A 24,515-nucleotide genomic window follows, 5' to 3' on the forward strand; every position below is an offset into this window, starting at 1 on the left:
GATGATTTTTTGGGTATCGCCTCGGATGATCAAAATCGAAAATCATTCGTAGTAGAGATGTTGTGTTTAATGAAAAGGTGATGTACAAGGGCGGAGATGAAGCCTGAAACCAAGGAATCGGGTACGCAGAGCGGCGCGCAGTATGTTTGAGTTGGAAGACTTTGATGTAAGTCGTGGTATAATGGGAGCCCCACGGTCGAGGATGACGAAGAGTAGTGACTCGAGAGAATAATGAGGATACTACACCACGCGAGTCCATCTCCACCTCGTGCCCCAAGGAAGACATCCGGGCCACATGTACCGAAGTTCTAGATATCCGCCCTCCCTATGTGAATTACTTGCTTCTTCGATGGTGGCGAGCCTCAATGCTATGATGAAGCATTGGAGGTGAGTGATGCAAGCAAGTGGGAGCTTGCTATGCAAGATGAGATGAAGTCCCTCATCTCCCTCGTGGCACGTGGGAGTTAGCCAAACTACCCACGTGGGCAAGAAGGCTCTACGAACAAATGGGTGTATAGAGTCAAAGAGGAACATGATGGTTCCCAGAGATACAAGGCAAGGCTAGTAGTCAAGGGTTTTCAGCGAAAGGTGCATTGACTTCCGCAGAGATATTCTCCCGGTGGTGGCCAATACTATTATTGGCCGTGTTGAGTATTGTTGCAAATGAAGATTTGTATCTTGGCAATTGGATGTTAAAACGCCTTCCTCCATGGTGACCTAGTTGAGGAAATTTATATGCAGCAAAGAACCGGAGGGTTTCATCAAGAAGGGTAAAGAGAATATGGTATGCGGGCTCGAAAAGAGCTTGTATGGTTTGAAACAAGCCCCCTAGGCGTTAGGGTACGAGGAAGTTTGATAACTTCATGCAAGGAAATGGCTACTATAAGTGCAACGCCGACCATTGTTGCTACTTCAAGAGGTTCGACTCCAGCCTACATCATCCCGTTGCTATATGTTTGATGATATGTTAGTAGCGAAGTTCCGATATGTCGAAATTGGGAGATTGAAAAGAAGTTAGCAAGTGAGTTCTCTATGAAGGATTTGGGTGCAAAAACAGATTCTAGGGATGAGGATCGAAGAGATAAAGGCGAAAGGTATTCGAGTTGTCTCAGGTGAGTATATTGAGAAGGTATTGAAGAGGTTCAAGATGGGTAGTCTAAAACCGGTTTGCACACCTTTGGCGATCAACTTCAAGTTGTCCAGGAACACTCTCCCAAGATCATTTGTTGAGGAAAGAAACTTCATGGCTAAGGTACCATACGCCTCGCCATTGGAAGTCTTATGTATGCCATGGTTTGCACACGTCCGGATATAGCCCAAGCGATTAGGAGCCGTCGGTGGATTTATGTCTAATCTCGCAAGCAACATTGGGAAGCCGTGAAGTGGATATTGAGATATCCGAGAGGTACTACAGAGAAATGCCTATGTTATGGAAGGGTGTTGTGAACCCGCAAGGGGTATGTGGATGCCGACTTTGCAGTGAGGTAGATCGCGAAGAAGCACTATCGGGTTATGTCTTTACAAAGGGTGCTACCGCAGATGAAGTTAGATTTCTCGATTCTGAAGATTGTTGCTTTGTCTACCACGTAAGCGAGTATGTGGCCGCTGAGAGGCAAGCAAAGACGATCCGTTCTGAGGATTGATGGAAGAGCTTGGGATGAAGCAAGAGAGAAGTGTGTTACACGGTGATAGTCGAAAGTGCTATACATCTTGCCAAGAATTCCGGCTTTTCATTCTAGGACCAAAAACACATTGGTCTCCTATCATCATTTTATCCGATCTCGTTGGAGGATGAGGTTTTGCACTTGAGAAGATCCAGGGAGTGAGAATCCGCGGATATGTTGATTGGCTACCGTGCCCTCATCGAAAGTTGAAGTTGTGTTCAACCCGGTGGTCTTCTTGTTTGAAGACCATGATGAATGAGCCGAAAGTGTTTCTTTAGTTTTTGGATTTGGATTGAGTTGTTACAATTGAGATGTGATGTGCATGAAGAATCTCGAAGGTTCCAAGTGGGAGATTGTTGGGTTGGTGGAACCGCCGAGCTTTGCTCGGTTGTCCGTGATACCACACTCACCCCGCATCGATGAAGAGGGCGGACCGCGTCATAATCCATGGCCTTCAAGGCGCCGGCAAATACAGGCGATGCCTAAAGAAGAAGGCGCTTCAAGGCCTAAGCGCGGCACTCGCTCGCCCAATTTTATTGAAAGAGGGCCCTAGCACCTTTCAGCGCCGCGACTCAAATTTTAATGAAGATACCACCATCACCTATGAAGCGCCAAGCCAAGCCGCAATCCGCACTGCCCAAGCCCATTTTACTTCCCTTTGTCTATGTACACCCTATATAAAGGAAATAGATTAGAGTTTTGAAGTACAACTTTGAGAGATTCATTTCTAGGGTATTGTGGGAGCTCATTGAGCTAGGGTTTGAGTGAGGCCTCTTCTTATTGATTCTTGATCTCTTGTAAACTCTCCAATCTTTGTTATAAAGGAAACTTCGGCTCTTGTGTGTGGATGTAGGTAACATTTACCAACCACCTAAATCTTTGTGTCTCTTTTGCATTGTTACTTCCATTATTATTGTTCTTTATGAATCGTGATGATGATATTGTAGTGGTTTTGCTTTGTTGAGGTTGTTGTGATAACTACTAAAGTCTTGGGTGGGTGATTTCCTTGGTGTGAGCTCCAAGTTGAAATCATTTGGGAAAGAAAGTAACTAGATTGAGGTGTGACTTTCTAGTGAAATCTCCCAACAGTTCAAACCTTCAATCAAAATCATAGTTCAAACGACTTCAAGTAATTTACTAATAAGTTAATTGTGATGGCTTCTAACCATTTGTTTGTGGGACTTGCCATTGTTGCCATCTTCCTTCCTAGTATTACTCTTGCGAAGGTTTTTGTTGTTGGAGATGATGGCGGAATGGACGATTGGATTTGATTATGCAGCTTGGGCTAACGGCAAGGAGTTTCACGTAGGCGACCAACTAGGTATGTTAATTTGCTTGCGGAAATTATGTTATATATACGCTCGCGAAAACAGACGGTAAATTTAAATGGTTTGATGTAGTTAAATAGATCTTAAAGCATGCAGTAATTTGTATTCATTTAACTCACTAAAACCATGTTAAATTTGCAGTTTTTCATTGTACTATTGGAGCTCATAACGTTTTCAAAGTGAATGGAACTAGCTTTCAGGACTGTGTGGTTCCACCACCAAACGAGGCATTAGCTACTGGATCGGACATTGTGAAGTTGGTGGTCAAAAGCTATTCATCACGGTACAACCAGAATTTACAACTCCCGCTTTGTCTCCAACCTTGTCCGAAATTATTAGTTCTCCAGCTCCAGCTCCAGCTTCAGCTTGGTAAGGAGTGTATATGAGACACCGTACAAAAAAACTATTAGTTAGATTCTAGTATGGTAATTAGTTTAGTATATATAAGGAAAAAACAAAACTATAAGTAGACTCCTTCAGCTTATTGTAATATAATACCATTCACAGTAAAAGCTTATAGCCTATACAAAGGTTAAGTTACTGCTTATAGTCCATTGGAGCTAACGGATCTTTCAGGCGAATCAATGGCTTCTACTTAATTTGTTCCTCGTCCCTTGCTATAATGTCTGTCACCATCCCTAGAGTTGTTTTGGCAACCGAGTATAAAGTTGGAGATGATAGTGGTTGGACCATTAAGTTCGACTATGTAGCCTGGACAAAGGATAAGGAATTCCACGTTGGTGATAAACTCGTAATTTAATTAGTCTAGTATATTTATGATTTAGACAAATATATAGTTCTACAGTTTTCTCTGTTTTGTGTGATTCAATTTTCTGACATTTTGATAATGAAATTTCGCCATTGAATTTTACGTGTTGCAGTGTTTAGTTATCCTCCTGGAGCTCACAATGTTCACAAAGTAAATGCTACTGGATTCAAGGACTGCATTGTGCCACCACAAAATGAGGTTCTATCAACAGGCAATGATGTTATTACACTAGCAACACCAGGAAACAAGTGGTACCTGTGTGGCATAGGCCAGCACTGCACCGTTGGAGGTCAAAAACTTTCTCTCACCGTGCTACCTGCAGTGGTCGCACCATCCCCTGCACCTGCATCTCCAAGTTCAGCAATAGGGGTGGCGAAATCTGGATATCACGCATTTGTTCTAGTCCTAATGGCCATTGCAATGAACTTCATAGTTTAAGAACCTTTGGAAGTTAGTAGTGTCCTGGTAGAAGAGCTTATGTTACAGAGTCTTATCAGGATTTTTATGGACTCAATTTTTTACCCCTGCAAAATTTTACCACCTCCATTTGTATTGACTGTGATTCTATAATATAACATGCGATGGGTTTTCATTACTTTCGAGCTCATGATTTCATTCTTTCAATCTTCATGCTGTATCAAAAAAATAGAGAGGAAACATGGTCAGACTTAACTTGAAATGATAGTACTTCAAGAAAATGCATAAAATTGGTATTATAATCAGCTCACGAGAATTGACACCATGATCTGATGGCGTGCAAAAAGAATTATGGTTAAGAAAGAGCGCATTTCAGAAGCAATATCTAGTAATGAACTTGAATAATGTGAAAATCTAGTAATATCTTGTAAGGAAAAACTTGAATAATGTATATATCTAGTAATCCTCTATCAGAATAAAAGAATGTGATTATTCAAAGCAGAGTGGTCTCCTACAGTTTTCCATCCCTTAGAGGACTGTGGTCCACTTTTACGAGAATTCAGTTCAACCAGACCAATTAAATAAGCAAATTTTGATATAGTTGAAGGATATTGCTTTTTTGTTAACCGAGACTTCATGGGTTGAAACCAAAAAAGGTTCGATCACGTACTACTAAGGTATTAGCTTCATACTGTAAAAAATCTCCAATGACATAGTAGAGTTTGTTTGGACTTTGGACAAGCTGAAGTAACATTTGCCTTTGCGATATGTCTTAGATTTCAGACATAATGGTCCCCAGAACCGACGATAACATCAGAAATATTACTAGGAATATAGAATGATAATGGAAAAATAACAATAAGAAAACTATGATGATAGAACTCATATCCAGTTTTGCCTGTCTATTTCACAAGATAAACTCAAGTGTTGAGATACACATCAGTCTTGAGATACATGTTGTGTCAGATATTCTTGGACGCTGAACGCGAAATTACTAGTAAGGATCTATCCTGTTTTCCTACTTTCAAAAGTGCTTTTCTATCAGTGCAGAAACGTAAAACAAAAGTTGCTTGTATTGGCATCTCAGAGACATCCCTGTGCAAAGAAGAGAGTTCGACAACAAAGTATAGTCCAACATATGGCTTGCTCCCAAGGATTGTGGGAAAGAAGAAAAAGAAAAATCACAAGATGACAAATATTGGTTCTTGATGCAAGATTCAGCCCAAGGTCCAAGATAACATTCTTGAAGTGATAACACATTATATACATGAAAAAGGATCCACTATCATTATTTCTTATTGAAATTTCCACATAGAACAAACAGTAGTTTTTATTAATTCTCAATGAAATATTATATGACTCATTCAAAGCAATGTCTCGAGAAAAATCTATGTAGGTAGTCCACCTTAAATCACTAATTTTCTAATGGTTCAACGTCGGGAGCTTTGCCAAGTGTTCTATCTAACGCTTCTGAATGAATAGTCCATAGCCGATTAGGCATGTGTTTCGTACTTAATTAATACAGGAGAAAAACCTATAAGTAGACTCCTTCGGCTCATTGTAATACCATTCACAGTTATTGCTTATAGTCTCTTATCCAAATAAACCCAAGTTTTTTTTTAAGTCCATTGGAGCTAACAGAGCTTTTAAAGTGAATCAGATATAAGCTCCAATGGCCTCTATGAATTTGTTTATCGTCCTTGCCGTTGTTTCTGTCGTCTTCCCAACAGTTGTTTTGGCAACTGAGTTTAAAGTTGGTGATGATAGCGGTTGGACCATTAAGTTTGATTATGTAGCCTGGGCCAAGGATAAGGAATTCCACGTTGGTGATAAACTTGGTAATAGAATCAATCTACTACTTTCATGTCTAATTCTTTCTATGATTTCGAAATCTATAGGAGTTATAGCATTCTTTTAGTTATCTTCAATTTGCATGATTCTTTTTTGAGGTGAAAATTAACTGGAGTATTTAACTAACTTTTGCAGTGTTTAGTTATCCTCCTGGAGCTCACAATGTCCACAAAGTAAATGGCACCGGATTCAAGGACTGCATTGTGCCACCACAGAACGAGGCTCTATCCACAGGCAATGATGTTATAACACTAGCCACATCAGGAAACAAGTGGTACCTCTGCGGCGTAGGGCAGCACTGCACCATCGGAGGTCAGAAACTTGCTATCACCGTGCTTCCTGCAGCAGATGTGAAACTGGATGCACCATCCTCTGCACCTGCATCTACCAGTTCAGCAATAGGAGTGGTGAAAATTGGATATCAAACATTTGTTGTTGTCCTGATGGCTATTACAATGATCGTCTTAGTTTAAGAACCTCTTACTCCTTATTATCATTACATTCATATTATTGTCGGACTTTATCACGATTTGGGGTGGACTTCTCTGCACTTTTTATTATTTCCATTTGTATTATGGCTGTGATTCTATATTATAATATGGTCTAATTGAGAGTCCCTGTTTCCATTCTTTTTATTTTCCTGCTGTCACAAATATGAGAATGGAATCATGATCAGTAAAAAAGAATCAATTGTGAGACATTACTGTAAGAAAGAATTCCAATAACTTGATTTAATTCAATGATAATCAATGTACCAATTTGACACCATAATCAATTGACGTAAAGAAAATAAAGGTGAAAAAGATACTAAAATGAAAGACTGCATTTCACAAGCAATTGAATAAACACATATAGCTAGTAATGGACTGAACCTCCTATCAGATTAGAATAACTTGAATGTGATTACTCAAACTAAGTTGTCTCCTACAGTTTTCCATCCCAAGGAGACAGCAGTCCAGTTTTACAAACCAAAATCAGCTCAATTAGGACAGATTTAGATAAACTAGAATCAACTCAATCAGCCCAATGCACCAATTTTTCTTTTGATAAAATGATACTTGTACATGTCCTTAACAATACATTTACATTTTCATATCACAGCAGTCAGGAAAAATTATGGCCTTGCTTGAGACCTTATAAGTTTGCCCATGGTATTACAAGCATATATGGTTTCTGGATGATCCCATCCATAGAGAACTTCCCTGATGCTTATTGATTCTCTGCATAGCTGTTGTCCAATGTCAGGATCCCCACCTTGAAGCATCAGTTTAGCCCTTATCTCGAATATGATTGCTTTCAACGTGGTTGATTCCTTATAGAGGCGTGCATTGAATTTTTTGGTTGGAGTAGACAAGCTTCCCATGAAAATTGACTTATTGTTCTTCTTATCATAGTGTGAAAAGGTAGAGGCCTCCATGTCTTCCAATGCTTGGGTGCATAGTCGCAAGAGCTCCAAAGCTGTGTTGCAGCATGAAAAATTGGTGAAGGTATAAGTGGCTAGTGGTAGAGCTAGTTGTTTCACAAAACAAACCAACTCAAGTGCCTTGAGGTTAATAACAGCCGGATCTGCACCAAATTTAAAGAGTAAGAAACAAGCAGCCCATATGTGCTCCCTGTGTTCAAGCAAAGATCCTTTACTGTTGATTGCCTGAACCATTGCGTAAGCAACTGCAGTATCACCTCTTTTACGAGCATATAATCTGATAGTATCATGAATCTGTATATATCCCTGCTTTGTCACAGTTCGTGCTAACCCCCATCTTATTAAGGCATTTGAAGATTCTTCTTCAGACCACTTCTTCTGAAACATGAAGCATCGGCGAGTTACAGCACCCAAACACCTATTCCAAATGCTTCCTTTATTTTGCTTTTGCAAACCTCCAGATGATGCTACCAAAGTCAAAAGAGAAACTGGAATTTCTGCAGGAGCAAACCAACCACTGGCTATAACCATTCTTGATGCAATGTCGTCAACCTGCTTAATGTTAGCTAAACACAGTTCTATAAGGCGAATGAGAAATGGATGGCGCCTGAAAAATGGATCTGCTCCTCCAATAGCCTCTTGATCAGGTGTTTGGTCTATCACATCAAGCAGTCCTTGAGGACCTATTAGAAGCTCAGAAAGAACTCTTCCTACAAGAGCAAGCCCAAATGTGAGCCTACCCAACTTCTCCTCAATGGCTCGAAGAGCACTAACTTCTCCTGCGGGAATATGACGTAGCGTACCTTTCATTAAACACATGGATTCAGCAGCAGATAAGTAAGAGAGTTGTAAGGTTTCGAGGTTCATTACATGAGAAAGACGTGTAGAGATAACAATATGAGTCTCCCCGCCAAAACGTGGGAGTAACTCCATTATGTTTTTTGCATCCCACCAGTCTTTCTCACTCTCCATGTTATCAATCACAATCAGAAAGGGAATGTCCCTCATGAACTCTTTCCTCAGTCTTCGGACAGCTTCTCCCTCTAGTTCCTCAAAATTTCGTGGTTTGTTGCTCTCCAGACTTAGCTGGTTCTCAGTGGCCACATCAACTTCAAGAAGATACAACAAATTCATGTAATTCTGTCGGACATACCTTGCTTCTCCGCCAACCCACAAAACCATTCTGTAACTCTGAGAGAACTTGTAGGCAAATTCCAGCAGCAACTCTGTCTTACCGATTCCACGTTCACCGGATACACAAGCAATCCCTTTTCTATAAGTTGCTCTTGTCGGTTGCCCCCTCCTCGTTTGCCTACTCCCACTTTTCCCCGCTGAGAGCTGGAAATGCTTTGGAAGACTCGCATTACTTTCCATTTCAATATCCACATCTGATTCCTTCCATACAACTGCTTCCTTCCCCTTAGTTTGAGTTCCAAGTCTCATTTCTGCTCCATCCTTGTTCTTTACCCTTCTCCTCTGAATATTTTGAAGTTCAAAACACTCATTTCTTCCATTCTCATTGAGATCACCAAACAACATGAGCTCAAGCTCAAGAAGCTCTTTCTTCCTGCCAACAAATGAATCATTTCGAGGAAATGGAAATTCCTCTGCAGCCTTCTCCATCCACCTTTTAGCCCTCTCCACCACACTCCTCCTTCCCAGCTTTCTCCCTAGCAGGATGATTGCCTCAGAAATGCAATCCCTCAGTTTATTCAAGCTAGCCTCTAACTTCCAGCCTTCCATGTACGAAAGTGCATTGACGACTTCCTTCCACTCCTCCTCAGTCCCTCCATAATATTTCCACAGCTCCCCACCATATCTCTCCCACACCTCCCCTCTCCTGCCGATTATATCTCTTGCCAAGCAATCTGCAGCACCCAAGTCAAAGAAAATTGGAACCAGATTTTTCCGGCTCAAGAAACTCCTAAGCTCATACATACTATAAGCATTTGAAAAAGATCTTTTGGTGACAAAAACCACTCCAATAGTAGCAGAATCCATTGCTCTTTCAACTATACTATGTGCGACCGCATCCTTGCATTTACTACGATCTGCAGCAAAGCAAGTTACCCCTTCCAACTCCAACTCGGCGCGCAACCATTTTGCAAATCTAAGCAGAGATGGTTTAGAACTATGCACTCCAATATAAACATCGCAACTCTTCAACTTTGCTGAAGAAGGAAGATAAGGCGAAGATTCAATTACTGGGGACTTCATTCTCCTATCAATCCCAGAATTGCTTTCAGCCCCCGAGTAATTTCGATCAGGAATTTGAACACCCGGGACTAGTTTGCTTAAATCATCTAAAGAGAGAACAGGTGATGGCATTGGGAGAAGTGGAAGATCAGTTGGCGGCTCGGGTTTTCCCATAACAAATCTAGTATTAGGATCAAATGAAACTGGGTGTGAGGCTTTTGAGCCAGTTCTTGACGAATCAGAACCAACCGAAAGCGATGATTGAGAATTGCGACCAGCAGATGAAGGAGTTCTTGATGTTCTTTGCTTTGAACTCTCCATGGAGGTAATGGAAATGGTGTTGCTGTGTAAACAAAATGATTGCCTGTGAAACCTGAAGCTTGTGGATTCATAGGTATATAGTAAGTTTTCACCAACTTGGTAATCTATGCCAATAATTTTGTTTTCAATCTTATGGTTACCAAACTTACATTTTCTCAATCTTAAGGTTACCAAAAGTAAATATTCATATAGTGGAAACCCAATCTGTATTTTAATGGTAGCCAAAATGGTTTGGTTATAACACCAAGTTACTTAAAATGGAGGGTAGTGGCATTTTCTGTAATGGATTTGAATTTTAAGGGGCTTTTGTGGAAAATTCAAACTGAAAAAAAATTGAATTGTAGTAAGAACTAAGAACCTCGAGATAGTTGTCAATCACGCACTGTCTTTATTTGAAGTATCCATGATTTTAGGTGGTTATTAGGAAGAGTAATTCTAAGGAAACAGAATATTTTATTATTATGAAAGATTTTACTGGTATTACATATATGGATCAACTACCACCAATGGCGCAGGGTATCATATGGTAAATGGTGTGAGTTCTAGTCCGATCCAAGCTGTTCACCACATTGGGATGATAGCAAGGCAAATTTATTCAAATAAGATGTATAATCGTATTTGATTGAATTGGAACAGAATTGGATTTACTGGTCTTCATTTTTATTGGCTACCCTTTTTATTTTGTATTTGGACGCAAAAATTTACTGTTACCTCAGCTCCCACAGAACTGATAAACTATTTATTTTGAGTAAGATAATAACATACGTTGTAACCTTCATAGGTCATATAGCCAATTTCACACCATTGACTGTGTATATCCTTGTAGAACTAATTGTGTTACAACGAAACTTTTGTAACTTAAATTTTGGGCATCCCAAAACAAGTTTGTAGTGCTTTTTAGATATTTTTCCCTTGAGGTATGTGTATTATTTTCATGGAACACAAGCATGATATGTATGTTCTCCAACTCTCCAAGCAGCTGGTAATCTCAATTTATTTGCTTACATAGATACAGGCATAGAGTTGCATAATGTGATGCATATCATATAAAATTATAGTTACAGTCGTTCTCTTCAACTTTACCAAGGAGTCTTAATAGTGTACTTGATATAAGCCACCAGAGCAGCCACCACAAGAACAGCTGCAACCATGTTCAATATATATGGCGTAGAGTCACTCAATTCCATAGAAACCATTCTACTCCCATTCTTTTGATCTTCAGCACCATGTCTCACATTTCCTTTGATTCCATTTTTTGTTATTTGGGCCTCTGTTATCTCTCTGTTCTTTTCTTGTTTTTCATTTGTAGCGTTAAGTCCATCTATTCGTTTCTTCTCTTTTACAATCTTTTGAGCACCACTCTCTTCCTTTTCTGCTTTGCCAGTCTTCATCAAATCTATTTCCTTTTCAACAATATTAGATGAGGGAGCTTTTTTTTGGTGATCAATGCTGATATCATCCTGGCTATTATCATTTTTTGACTTGTTTCCAAACAATATTTGACCCAGTATTAGCTTTGGATTAAGTGTTTGTTTTGTCTCAGTAGTTTCTTTTTGAGCCAAAGGCAGCCTTTCTTGACTCAGTGAAGCTTGTGGTATTGGTGTAGGTTTTGAGTTGGTTATTTTCTCAATCAGTGGATGTTGTGGAGCTGGTGTAGTTTTTAGCCTTTCACTTGGTTGAGGTTGTGGCATTGGTTTAGGTATTGGCTCATTAATCGGTTTTTGACTAGGTGGAGTTAAAAGGGTGGTTGTAGGTTTTTGACTGGGTGGAGATTGTATTGTCAGTGTAGGTTTAGGTTCAATAACCGGTTTTCGAGTAGGTGGAGACTGTAGTATTAGTGTAGGTTTCGGTTCAGTAATCGGTTTTCGAGTAGGTGGAGATTGTACTATTAGTGTAGGTTTTGGTTCAATAATCGGTTTTTGACTCGGTGGAAGTGGTAGGGTTGGTGTAGGTTTTAGGTCAGGGACTGATTGTTGACTCGGTTGAGGTGGCGGTGTGGGTATGGGTTTTGGCGTTTGATCAGATTTTGGTACAAGCTGCTCTTGTTTCTTGTCTCCAGTCTTGATAGGCATTGTAATTTTGAGAACTGCATTCTCAAACTTAGCTTGAATCTCCTGTGTGTTGCAATTTGTTGGAACACGTAAACTCTTGCGAAAACGATTCCATTTGTTATTCCCAACTGGACGTTCACCACTAATCATCACAAAACCAGAACGATCATCCATTTGAACCCTTATTTGGTCCTTCCTAAACCCTGCACCAATTCAAGAAAAAAAATAAAAAGTATAAGTGGTAATGGATGCTGATGCTTTAGACCTTTAGCATTTTCCCCATTTCATAACTTATAACTCCACGTACACAGTTCAAAATTTCTACATTGGAGCATAACTATTTCTACGCTTTCTAAAACCATACAGTCTTTCAAGATAATTATATGTTTTGGGCATAGAAATAATACTGGTCGTATTAAATTACGTTTAGAACATTACCATTTTTCTAAGAAATAGCTATATAGTATGTAATACAACCATGCATTCAGACTCTTTTTGAACCTTTACCATGACCATATGAGCCCTCTAAAAAAATTAAAAATTAGCTATTGAGGTCTGCAACAGTCAATAATTATTATGTTGTACACTTCAACTAGCAAAACAACAAAAATAGGCCAGGGAAAAAACATCTTCTAAAAAGCGTAAAATGTTTTTTAATAAACAATAAAATTGATAGAAAAATATGCACACACCCGGGAGATTGATTGTGAGAATTTCACGTGTTTCCTCTTGCAACAAATCTGAAGACGGCTGGAAATCCTCATACGAGCGAGCACCAATGATCCTAGGCCTAGTAGCCATTCCTAATTCTTCACCAATTTTATTTTTGCTGAACATCAACGCCAAATAAAACTTTTGAATGGAAATCAAAACTCTGATGTAGTCTTAAATAGGCCAACACAAAAAATTATGTCATATTCTTTCTTGCTTCATGTATTCATTCAATTATTCCTTACTCATTTCGAGATGGTCACTTCACTCATAGGGTCAAGCAACCTTCTTTTCTTCCTTCGTGCTCTTTCTCTTAATGGGCCCACCTAAACCTCGGATCCATCTAAAGCCAAATGGATCGGGTTTAACCCGCACCATTTATAATATTTCAGCGGGAATTTAATAACAACTTTTTCAATTTTGAGGCTGCATCTAAACAAAACCTTTAAAAACTGAGACGATTTTTTTTTTTTTTTTTTTGAAGAAGAAATGGCGGTAGACTCGAATTTCAATTCGTTATTACAAAATCTAAAACTAGATGAACCTTGGCTTCCTTCAAAACCTTGGGAATCTATCTCATCTGAAAGTGGAATTTCTCGTGATCAGAAATTGAACTCATTTCAACGCTCTTTTTATGACCCTTCAACTATCTCTGTAAGTAATTAAGTTTCAATTTCAGCTAATTTTATAATCAAATTATATGAATTTTATTATGAAGAATGTGAAACCCTAGATTTATTTAAACAAATATAAATAAGTTACTTGTGAAATACTACTAGAATGTGCTAGATTTCAAGGAGAATTGATGTTCTAGTCGACATTGACTCGAAATGAGTATTCATTGGCTTAGAACTTTGCCCATATACAATGCCAATCTCATTTTATAACTACAAACATATTAGTGTAAACGTTAGGCGGAAAGATAAGTACTTGAGTAAGAACACTAACTATGAATTATCTGCATATCTGGAATTTTTTAAGATTTGAGAATTGGTTTCTTTGCTTTGCAGGAGGCTAATTTGGTAAGATTGGCTATAAATGCGTTACAAGGAGTGGAAGCTAGTCTTTATGCTATTGAAAAACTATCGGAATCGTTTTGTACTGATCCGGCAGACAGAACTTGTCATAGAATTCCTAGTCTGTGGTATAGGTCATCTAGCACTAATGCATTGGGGAAGGTTCTTAAATCTATAGGTCGTTCAGGTTTTGTGGCTTTTCTCATTCGGAAGTTTGTGGATTATTTTCGTTGTCAGACTTTGAGTGTGGGGGGAACTAATAAAGAAGAGAGTGGAAGGAAACAAGGGGATGTTGAATTTGAAGGAAGTCGAAGTGAGAAACCATGTAGTCTTGTAAACCAGGCATTTGCGGTTGCGTTGGAAAAAGTTTTAGAAGGATTTATATGTGGTTTGGATACACTAAATGCGTCGGTACAGTTGAGACGTTCTTCAAAAAGTGCGGATACATATGGACATATTTCTTCTGGGGTGGGATGTCTTACAAGTGTGGTTCTTTCTGAAGTCACCTTTATGGAGGTTTACTTACATACAAAAGATTTAAGAACTCAAGTTGAGGCTATGGGAAATATTTGCATGTTTAAGAATGTTGCTCTTGCCTTCTCAACATTATCTTTAGAGGATTTGACTACTGAAGCTACCATGGGTTTTAGCAACTTTCCCAAAGGAGCAGATCTGCTCTCATATCTATATTATCAGCTCCGGGTAAGCATGATTAAACTGTTTTTCTTGGCTCTTTGTATGTATTCCAGTCTTTCTCATATATTTGAGGTCACTTGTTTTTGTTGACTGTATTGGTCAACTCCGTGTACGCTACACAATTATGTGTTTGGCATAGCTGGTTTTGTTTTCTTATTGTGCATCTTGAATGCTTTGTACATAGTAAAGAAGGAAATAAGGAAAAGATGTCCTACAAAAGAAGTGAACCGGAAAGAAATACAAATAAACACAACAAAAAACTGAATTTTCTTCCCATTTATACCGAAAATGGTCAATGCTATTTCATTTGTCTCATCGTGCACTTTAGACCAAAAAACTCCCACTTTTATCATGATTGTAAGCTTTTCAAGTTTTAACTGTTATGTGGCAAGGTAAGAATATAAGCTTAAATGAACTTAATTACGCCATGAAAGATACGTGCTTACACTTTCAGTTTATTGTGCTCTTTCGAAATGCTGATTCTTTATTTCATTATTTCCTTTTAGGATGCTGATCCTGCTCATCAGGCACTATTCAAATTTCTATTCATTCGTTCCTGTGAACCTTACTATGGATTCATTAAGTCGTGGATATACGAGGCAAGAATTAATGACCCTTATAAGGAGTTCATTGTTGAATATGTGGATATTTCACCACCTTATTCACATGGTGGAGCTGGCTTCTTTGATGCCGTCTGGTTGTCTTCTATAAGGGTAATGTTACTGGTTAACTTTTACCAAGGTTTGGTTTCTTATGTCTTTTCGAAGTTCCTCCTCAGTGGTGTACATCTAAACTCGTACCTGACAAACATTTACTATGTATTACAGGTACGAGAGGGAGTTTCTGTTCCTTGTTTTCTGGAAAACTTTTGTCTTCCCCTTATTCGAGCTGGTCAGCAGCTTCAAGTACTTATTAAGCTACTTCAGTTATGCAATTGTGTTAGTACTGGAGGGATAACATATGAGGATATCCTCCCATGTTGGAGTGGTTCTTCAAGTTTTTGTTGGTCAACCATGTCCCCTTTGACTTTCAACAAAACAGAAATAGAAGAGATGGCACTTATGAGGAAAAATATGTACAGATTGATGCGGGAGAAGCTTCATATCCTTCTTGCGAGATTAGATAGGAGATATCAGCCAATGACTAGCAATGTAAGCCGACAATTTCTTTCATGACAGATATTTGTTGTAAACTTAACAAATCTAACATCCCTCCGAGTATGATTTTCTGTTGTATGATAGTAATTTATGTTTCCTTTGAGCTCTGCTGGGTATCTTCTAGTGGTTTGGCTTTTTTGCATGTCCTTGGTATGATTCTACCACTTGTAAAACATTGGATAAATTAGTTTGTGGGCTCCACAGTATTAGCGTACTTAATTTGGAGAATTGTGTGCAGATTGGAGTCTCTAATGTTTTGATTGAATCTTTGTAATATTTAGTTTTTTTCTTTTTTAGTTTGTTCTCAGAGGAGATTTCTTGTATTGGTTTGGTTACCTCATCCTAACCTATTTGTATAATTTTTGTTTCATATAGTTATAAAATGTATCTATTTACCGATCAAAAAAAAAATGGAGAATTTTCCTTAAAGTCTGCTTGATACGCCTAACAAAAACTTTACGTAAAAAACTATATGGGTGCGCTTTTTGTTTGTTATATGTGGATAAGGCGTAGAAGAGGCTTGATGATCAATGGAGAGGCAATAGGGATGGATTAGAGAATATAGGGAAGAGGAGAGAAATACAGTTAGAAGCAAGAATTAGAAGTTAGACTTTCATAGTGAAATAGGCAAATTACTCACTTATTCCATGATGTCCTCAAGGTATTGCCTTTTTCGCTTGAGCCACTCCTTTAGGACAATGTCTTTAGGAGTGGCTTGCTGCTTCTAACTCATTTTCTCACGTGGTCCAGGCGCTTGTTAGAGGGTTTTAGGCATTTGTGCTGCAAATGCCAAAAAACACAATGTTTGTGATTGAGCCTGTGCAGGGGTATCACAGCCTGGGACGCTGCTCTGATTCCTCCGGTTTAATCCTTGATCCCATTTTGGTCTCCACAAGATAGTGATAAATGAGCTCAACTGTTTAGTACTACTACATTAGTTGTCATATGGCACTGTTTGTCGTGTCAGTATGTGTTTTTAAAAATAAAATGTGGTTTCTGTATTATAGGTCATTTTAATGTTATATTCTAACTTGATTCAATGATTTGATTACCTTAATAATTTATTCTTTTATATTCTATGGTTGTCTTTTCTGTCTAGGTAATTCCTTTTGGTATTGAACCTGCTGTTGGTGGTGGCAATAGAGACACTGTAAATATTCCAATTTCATGCTCAATGGATAGAGGCTGGATAATTCGAACTGCTGGAAAAGGAGACTTGGATTCGTAAGTCTCTCTCAGACTCTTAAGTCTTATCTACCTGTTATTGTCAAAAGTCCATGCCATGCCTACTTCCTTCTTTCCATTTTTCTTTAAAAGTCTTTTACAGCAAAGACTTTTACCTTTAAGGTCGATTGGTTGCTTGCTGGATTTTTTTTTTTTTTTTAATTCTCATCAACCGGACACATAAAATTGGTGCGTGTAGGTGGCCGGTTGAATTGCTTGTAAACCCATTTTCTTGAGAGATATAATGGACCAAAAACTTGATAGTCTTAATAATTTAATATTGAATTGTCCGGCAAGAAACCAAAGACACCCTTAACTTTGAAGTCTTTGCTGTTTCAATGACCTTGTGATAAGTGGTGTTGGTTAATATCTAATGTTTTAGGGAAGCAGGTTCCCATGAATCCGACACTTCTGGTGCAGTAGATGACATCTCTTATCAGGTGGATCCCTTTGAGTCTTCTTCTGAATGTTCATCTTGGAGTAGTTCTGGAGAGCTCAATGAGACTGAAGGACCTTTTGAGTCTCTTGGTAGCTCAAATAATACTGAACTGAGGTATATATCTGCTTCAGAGCATTTCAAAAATCTTTTACATGGACAAATGTTACCAAATCCTTCTCAACATCAAATGCCGTCTGCCCACCATAAAGATACATTAGCAAAAATTTCTGATGAGGAGAAGGAACTGAGTTACATTTCTGAGTACTGTGTGTCAGAAAATACAAAACTAGCTAGATTCTCGGAAACTGTGTTTGGTGATTACCAGTCCGTTAATTGCTGGCCGCTTGGGGGACTATTGAAAAACCCTTTTTGTGATGGTCTAGTACCCAAGGGAGAATCACAATCACACGTCACAGGTTCTAGCCTGGAGGTGCTTGGCAGAATTGAGGAAGTTTTCATGAACAAAGTGTCATATTTCGCAGAGCTGTTTGCTTCTGGTGAATCTTCACCCCAGCAAGCTAGGGGAAATATTCAACTTGAAAATGGAACTCAGGCTTCATCTACTTCATATTTCTTACCATTATCAAAGCTCAATTACAATTGCAACATCTTCAATATCAACCCCATGCTAACAAAGAATTGTTGGTGTGACATGATGGACAAACTGGGAGGTGATCATAAACAATCTTTTGTCTCATATTTTGACTTTTCATCAGTAGAGGATCCTCGTATGGTATACAGGGAAATGTCAATACCCACTCCTGGTCATGGATACCAAAGTAAGCTTCAATTCTTCTTGGATCATTCTGTTTCTTCTGCGAAGGGTGACAGTAACTGCTTTGGAGAACAGAATCAAGGCAAAACTGTTGTTCCGGTTGATCAGATAAATTCCTACTCTGTTACTTTGCCTGGTAACCGGCAGGAAGAAACGGCTTCAACAAACTCTTCTGGTGGTGCTGAATGGGAGAGTTCTTTGAGTTACCTTGGTAAAAGGTTCAAACATAGTATTGAAGGTCGCAAGAAAAGTTTGGGGTCTATATTCAATATACCACTTGACTTCATCATCGACAAATGCATGCTGCAGGAAATCCTGATTCAGTATCCTTGTTTTCATGCTGGTTTTAGACTGTAGAGTAGTCCATCATATATTTACTTGATAATTTGATATTCATACCCACTTTGATGTTTTTTGAGACATCTTTGTTTAGTGGCAAACATTCTTCCCTCAATTCAAAGAATTTATAGTTATATCCTTTAACCTTCAAAGCCACACACACATGCACACACAGTCCCAGACTTTACTTATTGGACAGGAGTGCTTCTTCAGTTTAATCTTGGCATCTATTATACAGGTATTTTAAACTCACATGTTTGGACATACATGTATGTTTACGTGTATCTAGATCTTTGTCAACATGGATGGATTCATTAGAACGGAGAACTGCATGGTTCAACCTGGGATGTTTTTAATCTGGAGCTTCTTTTCTCAAGATAGAGGAATAAGAGGTTGACTGTTGCATACCAAACAGGCTTACTGATCGTGAAAGAGTGATAATGTCTAAACTAGTAGGAGGTTATTCATTATTATTATCTAGCTATTTGGCAAGGTGAAAGGTGCCTGATTTTTGCTCTTGCTGTGTCAGTGTTGTATATTATTTTTTTGTTTGTCTGGGTGAGTCTGTGCAGTTCACTGTGTACCGATTCATCTCTGGGGATCGTGGATCGCCGAGTGATTTTCCTAAACTGCAACAGATATGAGTATATTAGCGATTTCAGTATCATGTTGCTGGAGGAAGGGTTTGATCTGCAAGGACATTTACTGGCTTTGCGACGTTACTATTTCATGGAATTCGCAGATTGGGCAGATTTGTTTATCATGTCACTTTGGCATCATGTATGATATTTATTTTATCACGTCTCTTGTTTGAATGATTATTAATAAATGCATGTACTGACGTTTCTTTTGAAACTAGAAATGGTCTGTTGCAGAGGCCAGCCAGAGAATTTCAGAAATTCAAGGTTTCCTTGATTTGGCAGTGCAACGGTCCTCATGTGAAGCAGACCCCTACAAGGAACGGTTATACTTGTACAAGAAAGGTCATGTCGTGGTGCCCCTCTCCACTCCTGGTACTGGTAAATATTTTTTTATGTAGAATTTACATTATCTGAGGAACTGTATTAATGCTAATGCTTCATCTATTTTTCCTTAATGATGTTTAGCTTTGGTTCTTTGGCTGTTTTGGAATAGGAGTTCACGCCTTCGACTTTATAGCTCTGGGATACAGAGTGGATTGGCCAGTCAATATCGTTCTGACCCCAAGTGCACTAAAGACATATTCTGATATTTTCAGTTTTCTTATTCAAGTCAAGCTGGCTGTTTTCTCCTTAACGGATGTCTGGAGCTCAATGAAGGTATTTTGTACTAGGCATGTTTTGGCTGACTTCTAAAAAATTGTGGTATAATTTTTGGTCCATATTTTGGTATATATCCTCACTCCTTCCATTTCATAAAGATATATTTTTATAGCAGGTGATGTCTACCATTTGTTGCTCCCAGTAGGGGTTTCTTTCTTTCTTTTTTTTTTTAAATTTTTAATAAAAAAAACCTGTGTACCGGACTCATGGGCATGAGGTGTAGAAGCTTTGTTTTAATTGGCACTGTATAGGACGGAAAATATTTGTAGACTATAAGTTTCTATGCTGGTCTTTATTGTGTTAAATCTTCTATGTCTATCTGTATGGATGGTTCTTTACTTTTTTTTGTCTCCCACTTGAATTGGTTCTGATATTGAACCTTTGAAGCTTTTGTGCCGAACCAAAGCACTGTGGTGCGGTTTGTAATTGGGAATGTGAACTTGGTCTCCCAAAATTGCAACTGGGAATTTTCGTACTGTTGTATAGCTTTCATGGAAGCAGTGTGATAATGGGTCCCTACATCTGCAGCTTCACACTTTTTTTGTACATTATTATTACGTGTGCTACTGTTGAAACTCATTCTGTTTTATGCCTAGTTCCAGTTCTCTTATTTATAAGTAACATTTATAATCATATTTTTTCCCCAGGATTTGGTTCATTTAATAAGCCAAAGTCATCACTGTCAACTTGATAAGCAAGAGAAGACAATTTTCAACATTTTAATGAAAATGAGGTGAATCTCGCTAACCACCCCCTTCCCCTTCCTAATTCCTAATTGCCTTCTTTGTAAAATTAGGATTTTGGTGCTTCTTCAATTACTATGCTATCTAATATTTGAAATGGTTGCCAATATGATTATTGTTAAACTTATTGACACGAATTTTCCTCTTTTTATCTCTTCCTTTTATTTGTGATTGTATTAGAGCAGAAGGCCAAAACTGCATTGTATTTACATTGTTTTCTGTAGTGAAATGTTATATCTCTGCTGTCGTTATCAGGCATCAACTCAATCACTTTGTATCTACGCTGCAACAGTACGTTCAATCGCAATTGTCAGATGTTTCCTGGTGCAGATTTCTTCATTCTCTTAAGCACCAGGTCCAGCCTCCTATATAACTTTTACCTTTTACATTTTGCTCATAAAATTCTGCCCCATAAAAAAAAAAAGAAAAGAAATGATACTGGTCAATGTATAACTTTCATACAGATGGCTATTCAGTCCCTCCTCTCATTGCTATGTACCTTGAATCCTCGATTTACCTCATTACTGAAATTTGATATTATCAATAGTAAAAAAAGGCTTTTGCATCTGTTGAACAAACGTTAAGTTTTTCAATAAAAAGAATTTACAGTTATTTACTGTTAGTCTGTCTCGTGTCCGACACAGACTATTTCTTAGATATGGTGTGTCCATATAACATAGGTGTGCATTTTATCAATCATCACTTCTTAAGATCTTAGTAGGTTATAATTAGAGGTTTAGCATCTTGTATCAGGGCTACTAGGCTAGTAATTGCTGAACACAAATTTAATTAGTGACTTTTTCACTTCCACCATATTAGTGACAATTCGTATCAAGTTGAGAAACAAATGCACAAATTTCTGCTGATGTGAACCCAGTGCTTTGTCCTCTTAGTTGTGACTTGTGAGTGGTTTGCTAATACTTTTTTCTACTGTGGAAAAATCAGTACTATTCTAGAACTTGTAGTTCGTTTGTAACTCATTTTACATACTCTGTTGTTTTTTGGAAATGTCTCTGCTTTATACAGGTCAAAGACATGTTTGATTTAGAGTCAGTTCACATGGCGTATCTTACCGATTCATTGCATATGTGAGTTGAAAGCTCTCAATTAGCTCCTTATTTATTTTATTTATTTATTTGCTAGGTATGCTGTGAACTTGTATTGATATAATAAAGGGAAATAAGTAATTTCTTTAGTACCTCATTCATAAGAGTTCTTGTCGGATTTTTTTTGTTAAACACTTTATTACGTGGTCTAATACTATTTGAATCATGAATTCATAACATGTGATTTTATTTTTTTGGTAATGCTTAATTATGCTGAACAAAATATTAAGAATCATAAATAATTCCCCAAAAGAATAAGCTAAAGGATGTAGAGGTTCTTCAAAGGGAAAAATAAGGTTTGTGCCTATATAGTAAACGGCAAAAGTTCTATTTTAGTTTAATCAATGAGTATTTTTTGCCCTCTAGATGCTTTTTGTCTGATCAAACACGACCAGTAGCTGGTATCATTGAGAGCATTTTACAATGTGCCCTGGATTTCCGCTCATGTTTTACTGGAGTCGTCTGGGAGGTTGGATTTGATTGTAGAGATTCATCAAGGGTTCTTGGAGGGCTTAACATTTCTCAGGTACTATTTTATATCCTGTTTGTGCAACTTGGAGAAGTGTGCATATTTGGAAAATAGATGACAGGGTATTTTCTTGTGAGTATAAGTCCTGCAAAAGTTGTTTGTTGACTTAGAGTTCATTTTCAACAGTGTATATGATGCATGGATGGGCACTGTTGTATAGTGTCGTGGGGGGGGGGAGGATGTGGTAGATGATTTCTTATTTTGTAGATATCTATGACGCAAGATTTTAAATATTTCAGCTATTATGTAAATTATGCAAGTTCCTAGCATTCATCAAAACTTTCCTTGTCATGCTTACATATATTGTGTGTAAAAGTGTGTTTGCCATCAGTTGTGTAAGATACTTGTATCGGTTGGGGGGGAATGGGAAATAAGACCAGATCACCTTGATTTCAGTGGTGATTGACACTTCAAGATTGTATCCACCAACTAAACTCGTATTGTGGAATCACTAGATTTCATGTGACACCTATCTCGTTCTATTATCTCTTCAGAGAAACAGAAGATTCAGTGCAGGCGTCTGTATGTTATTTTATGTTTTATGTTTTTTTTTTCTTTTTTATTTATTTATTTGTTTTAACTCTCATTCTATTCTTCGATGCAATTCAAAGGTGTACAAAATTTAACTTGTGTTAATTCTATTTTGTGGAACCTCAACCTGGTTCCAAAACTGATGCTTTGTAATTTTAAACTTTGAATCGATAATGTGTATGGCTTTAACTACTAATAATGAGGTATGCATCTGCTAAAGAAACTCTCTTCTGGTAGTACTTTGCATAAGGTTTTTTGACAGTTCTCAGTCATTTTTTTCCCTGACCTTATAGGTGCTCGCTATCAAAGCAGTTTTCGTGAAAAACCTGAAAGAGCTATATCTTTGTTATCTGAAGTCCCCAAAACATGGCGAATTCAGTCTGTCTCGTTTCTGGGGATATCTCAACTATAACGACTACTACTCAAGTATCATTGGTAGTGGACTTGTACATTATGCTTTGTGAGCCGAGATAATTCGTTATTTCACAAGTTCTGAGATGAATACTCTAATGAAAGAGTGTCCGGAGTGTGCACTCTACTTGGTGTCGAAAATCAGCAGCTCTTCTAGAGCAGTGTGCCATACCGCTTTGGTCCATAAAGGAAGACAGAAGCGGTCAAGAATATGCTGACTTGTATTTTCTCACAGCAGGACACTGAGATCCCCCATCTGCACCCTCATTTTGACGAGTTATTGGCAGGTCTTGTTTGTGACCGTGTACACTTAGAACAATGGATTTCCGTGCGAGATGCCCAGAGATATAGTGTTTGTCAGGTTGTAAATGTATTCCAAGTGAGTGTTGGCTGCAAGACAGAAGTATAGAAACCTTGGGGGGGGGGAGGGGGTTCCCCCTAATTTATATCTAAATTAATAAATGTAAAATAAAATAAATGCGTTGTTCATTTTGTGTTTCATTAGACAAAACAATTTAAAAATTGCTAACATTAGATGAGTATTCCATAAACAAATTCATTGTCTCAATATTAAACGCAATACCACAACCTAATTCTCATTTACATTACAACACATCATTGTCAGATTGTCTCACTATCAAATGCAATATCAAACGGTAATACCACAACCTAATTCTCATTTACATCATTTACAGTACCACAAATCTCCACACAAACTCGTGGCACAATCGAAAATCATATTAGGACTCGGTAGTAAATCAACAAATTCAATACTACTACGTCTAAACCAAAAACAAAATACTAAAAAAAGACTGAACATCCAAAATCTTCCTTCTACTCTTTCTTCTTTCCTCCATTCATTCAGCTTTGATTCTAACAGACTGCAAAAAAAAAATTGAAACTGATAGGGGAATTAGCGATACCCCACATTTGAAAATCATTTGCGATATCCCCACATTTGAAAATTTTCGTCAGTCAACACTTAGTTGACCGAGTCAAACCGTCGTTAGAAAAAAAACTCAACAACCAAACAAACTATGGGCTGGGCCGGGCCGGGCCGGGGATGGTTCATAATATCTGGTCAGCCCAACTCATTGTCTCATTTGTATTGCGTTTGATGCTCCAACAACCCACACCAAATTTTACATCAGGATCAGCCGATCAGGTATTCGATGAACATCAGTGTGGATCTTTTTTCGTCCATTTCATAAGTTGTTCGTTGTTACTACTGAGTGTCAGTTGATTTATTGCCCACTCAGTATAGGCCCAATGGGCCGGAAGCCCAGGCGCCCACTAGCATAATAACTTACCACCCGTCAACCGAAAGTTTCGAAATTCTCTCCAGATATCATAATACAGAAAGCTTTGCCCTTGCCCTCTCTTTAAGCAGTAAATTGCAGTGCATTGTTTTATTCTTTTGCTGGAAGTTATGTCCAGTTACCAGTGACATTTTAATTTTATCTTACTTAAGACTTAAGAACTACAATGTTATCTGTTAGGATGTCCAAGAATTTTAG

The 24,515-nt window shown here is 38.1% G+C and overlaps 5 protein-coding genes across 8 annotated transcripts; 3 read left to right on the forward strand and 2 right to left on the reverse strand.

Annotated features, from left to right (window-relative positions):
• Window positions 1-2,750: 2,750 nt before the first annotated feature.
• On the forward strand, window positions 2,751-4,356 carry LOC147510339 (blue copper protein 1a-like). The gene is made up of 3 exons (XM_086602322.1): window positions 2,751-2,985; window positions 3,134-3,361; window positions 3,874-4,356. Exons 1-3 carry the CDS (start codon window positions 2,907-2,909, stop codon window positions 4,197-4,199), a joined length of 633 nt encoding a protein of 210 aa, XP_086458448.1. The 5' UTR covers window positions 2,751-2,906; the 3' UTR covers window positions 4,200-4,356.
• A 1,387-nt stretch (window positions 4,357-5,743) lies between these two features.
• On the forward strand, window positions 5,744-6,647 carry LOC147510340 (blue copper protein 1a-like). The gene is made up of 2 exons (XM_086602323.1): window positions 5,744-6,016; window positions 6,165-6,647. Exons 1-2 carry the CDS (start codon window positions 5,851-5,853, stop codon window positions 6,500-6,502), a joined length of 504 nt encoding a protein of 167 aa, XP_086458449.1. The 5' UTR covers window positions 5,744-5,850; the 3' UTR covers window positions 6,503-6,647.
• Window positions 6,648-7,143: 496 nt separating this feature from the next.
• On the reverse strand, window positions 7,144-9,969 carry LOC147510341 (uncharacterized). The gene has a single exon (XM_086598097.1). It carries the CDS (start codon window positions 9,967-9,969, stop codon window positions 7,144-7,146), a length of 2,826 nt encoding a protein of 941 aa, XP_086454223.1.
• Window positions 9,970-10,917: 948 nt separating this feature from the next.
• Window positions 10,918-12,939, reverse strand: LOC147510342 (uncharacterized). The gene is made up of 2 exons (XM_086602327.1): window positions 12,713-12,939; window positions 10,918-12,223 (listed from the first exon to the last, which is right to left on the reverse strand). The coding sequence occupies exons 1-2, from the start codon at window positions 12,855-12,857 to the stop codon at window positions 11,049-11,051; spliced, it is 1,320 nt and encodes a 439-aa protein (XP_086458453.1). The 5' UTR covers window positions 12,858-12,939; the 3' UTR covers window positions 10,918-11,048.
• A 204-nt stretch (window positions 12,940-13,143) lies between these two features.
• Window positions 13,144-23,487, forward strand: LOC147510343 (Spc97 / Spc98 family of spindle pole body (SBP) component). 4 transcript variants are annotated; one of them, XM_086602324.1, is made up of 14 exons: window positions 13,144-13,385; window positions 13,742-14,449; window positions 14,950-15,156; window positions 15,271-15,594; window positions 16,700-16,824; window positions 17,207-18,361; window positions 19,016-19,157; window positions 19,237-19,396; window positions 19,512-19,675; window positions 20,326-20,411; window positions 20,677-20,776; window positions 21,448-21,509; window positions 21,894-22,053; window positions 22,881-23,487. In XM_086602324.1, exons 1-14 carry the CDS (start codon window positions 13,221-13,223, stop codon window positions 23,049-23,051), a joined length of 3,729 nt encoding a protein of 1,242 aa, XP_086458450.1. In that variant the 5' UTR covers window positions 13,144-13,220; the 3' UTR covers window positions 23,052-23,487. The 4 variants fall into 4 exon arrangements, 3 of the variants coding, with proteins under 3 accessions (XP_086458450.1, XP_086458452.1, XP_086458451.1); XM_086602325.1 differs by having other exon boundaries at window positions 13,146-13,385; window positions 19,237-19,390; XR_015218791.1 differs by lacking the exon at window positions 20,677-20,776 and having other exon boundaries at window positions 13,145-13,385.
• The last annotated feature ends 1,028 nt before the right edge of the window (window positions 23,488-24,515 follow it).

Source organism: Coptis chinensis, chromosome 3 (assembly GCF_015680905.1).
Source record: "Coptis chinensis isolate HL-2020 chromosome 3, ASM1568090v1, whole genome shotgun sequence".
Lineage (NCBI taxonomy): Eukaryota > Viridiplantae > Streptophyta > Magnoliopsida > Ranunculales > Ranunculaceae > Coptis > Coptis chinensis.